Raw genomic sequence first — 1,938 nt, 5'->3', positions numbered from 1 at the left:
ATCGCTGTAAAAATTGCTGCGAAATCGCTACTTCTGCCGGGAACGTGCAACTGCAACCCGTAGCACTTCTGGTCGCTTGCGACGAGTTGCAAGAAATCAAACTGCTTTTATTTTGAGCGACTCGTCGCTCCCAATCGCTCCCAAATTGCTCTAGAATCGCTTCGAAATCGCATGTGTGCGCACACGCGCTGACACATCGAGCGATCGCTTGCAGGTTGCAGCAACGAGCAACCAAAAATCGCAGGTCTGCGCTAGGCTTTACCGGTGTAGTCGTTATCGTTGCCGTCATAAGTCACAAGTATTGTCTTTGTTATCAGCGGCAGCGGTGCTGATTCTAACTTGTGGAGAGATTTTGTAAAACAGTGGCATGTGACTCGCACTCACTCAGGCACTATACCATGTCCAATGTCATACATGTTCTGGCCAGACCACCCGTGTAGGTGGCGCCACAGTGATATCATATCGTGGCGCAGCTGCGTATAGGTGGCGCTACAGTGATGCGGTACTTGGCGCTGATGCGTATAGGTGGCGCTACAGCAACATTGTACCCGGCGCAACTACGTGTAGGTGGCGCTACAGTAATGTGGTACCTGGCGCTGACGCGTGTAGGTGGCGCTACAGTCTGGTGCAGCCGCGTGTAGGTGGCGCTACAGTCTGATGCAGCGGAGGAGTTCACGTCCATGTATGCGACGTCGCTGTAGCGCCACCTATACGCGGCTGCGCCAGACTGTAGCGCCACCTATACGCTTCAGCGCCAGATTGTAACTGCACCTATACGCGGCTGCGCTAGACTGTAGCGCCACCTATATGCGTCAGTGCCAGATTGTAGTGCCATCTATACGCCGTGTTCAGCTTGTGGCGCACGCGGAACATGCGGCGCAGCGCCAGCCGGAAGTCCTTGAACTTCCACGCGTAGATGAACGGATTCACCGTGCTGTTCGCGAACACGAGAATGTCGGCGAAGCCCGTCCACGTGAGGTAGCGCGCGTCCGTGCTCGTCAGGCCGTGCATCGCCAGGTACGTGTAGACGACGTAGAACGGCGTCAGGCAGACGATGAGCGCGCCGAAGACGAGCAGGAAGACGCGAACCGTCCGCATCGCTTGCTGGATGTGCGCCGCCTCGAGGGAGAGCGTCGACGCGCGCCGCTCCGACTCGGCCATCAGCTTCTGCTGCCGGAGTGCGACGTGGAAGATGCGGCCGTACAGGACGATCATGATGAGCAGGATGATGAAGTAGTGGATGCACTGCGCGAGCCAGTGGTACCTGTCGGTGCGGAGAGAGAGAGAGTGAGAGTGAGAGGAAGAGAGAGAGAGAGTGAGAGAGAGAGAGAGTGAGAGAGTGAGAGAGTGAGAGAGTGAGAGAGGAGAGAACATAGCAACCTGAGAAACATCGAGCTCGTTGATTGCTAACACTACTCTAGCGTTAAATTGATGGCATTTACGTTCACCCGTACGTAGGCATAGCACGTACATCCGAGGCTCACGTTTCGAATCCAGGATCGAGCGTATGGCGAAGGGAATTTCCGTTTTTCACCAAAGGTTCTTGCGAGTAGGTAAAATATAGCAAATCCTTCGTTCTGTGTAGACAGCAAGCAGACACCTCTTTCTCTCTCTCTCTCTCTCTCTCACAACATTTTAGAAATGTAGATCGCAAGGGTATTTGAGGCACTTTTGAGTAAATGTACAGCCTTCATTCTGACTACGACAATTATCTTTTTAGTAGAACTATTCTCTTCATGAGCAACAAGATGTGATCACTAAAGATCACTATAACTAATCATGTAATTTTCGTTTTATTATCAAGCACTAACGCACATTCTTAAACTTTCTCTTTCTCTCTCTCCCTCTCTCTGTGTGCGTGCGTGCGTGCGTGCGTGCGTGCGTGCGTGCGAGCGTATGCGTGTGCGGGTGCGTGTGGGCGCGTGTGGGCGCGTGTGG

General features: G+C 53.3%; 1 protein-coding gene across 1 annotated transcript in view; it reads right to left on the bottom strand.

Annotated features, from left to right (window-relative positions):
• Positions 1 to 786: 786 nt before the first annotated feature.
• Positions 787 to 1,938, bottom strand: part of LOC106807298 (histamine H2 receptor-like) — a 2,333-nt gene continuing 1,181 nt past the window's right edge. The window contains exon 2 of the mRNA XM_014809604.1: positions 787 to 1,264. Coding sequence (XP_014665090.1) covers positions 787 to 1,264 — 478 coding nt within the window. The remainder of the gene's footprint in view (positions 1,265 to 1,938) is intronic.

This window comes from Priapulus caudatus, unplaced genomic scaffold, assembly GCF_000485595.1.
Source record: "Priapulus caudatus unplaced genomic scaffold, Priapulus_caudatus-5.0.1 Scaffold207, whole genome shotgun sequence".
Classification (NCBI taxonomy): domain Eukaryota; kingdom Metazoa; phylum Priapulida; class Priapulimorpha; order Priapulimorphida; family Priapulidae; genus Priapulus; species Priapulus caudatus.
Note: the sequence above shows the minus strand (reverse complement) of the source record. Positions and strands in the feature narration are given on the sequence as shown.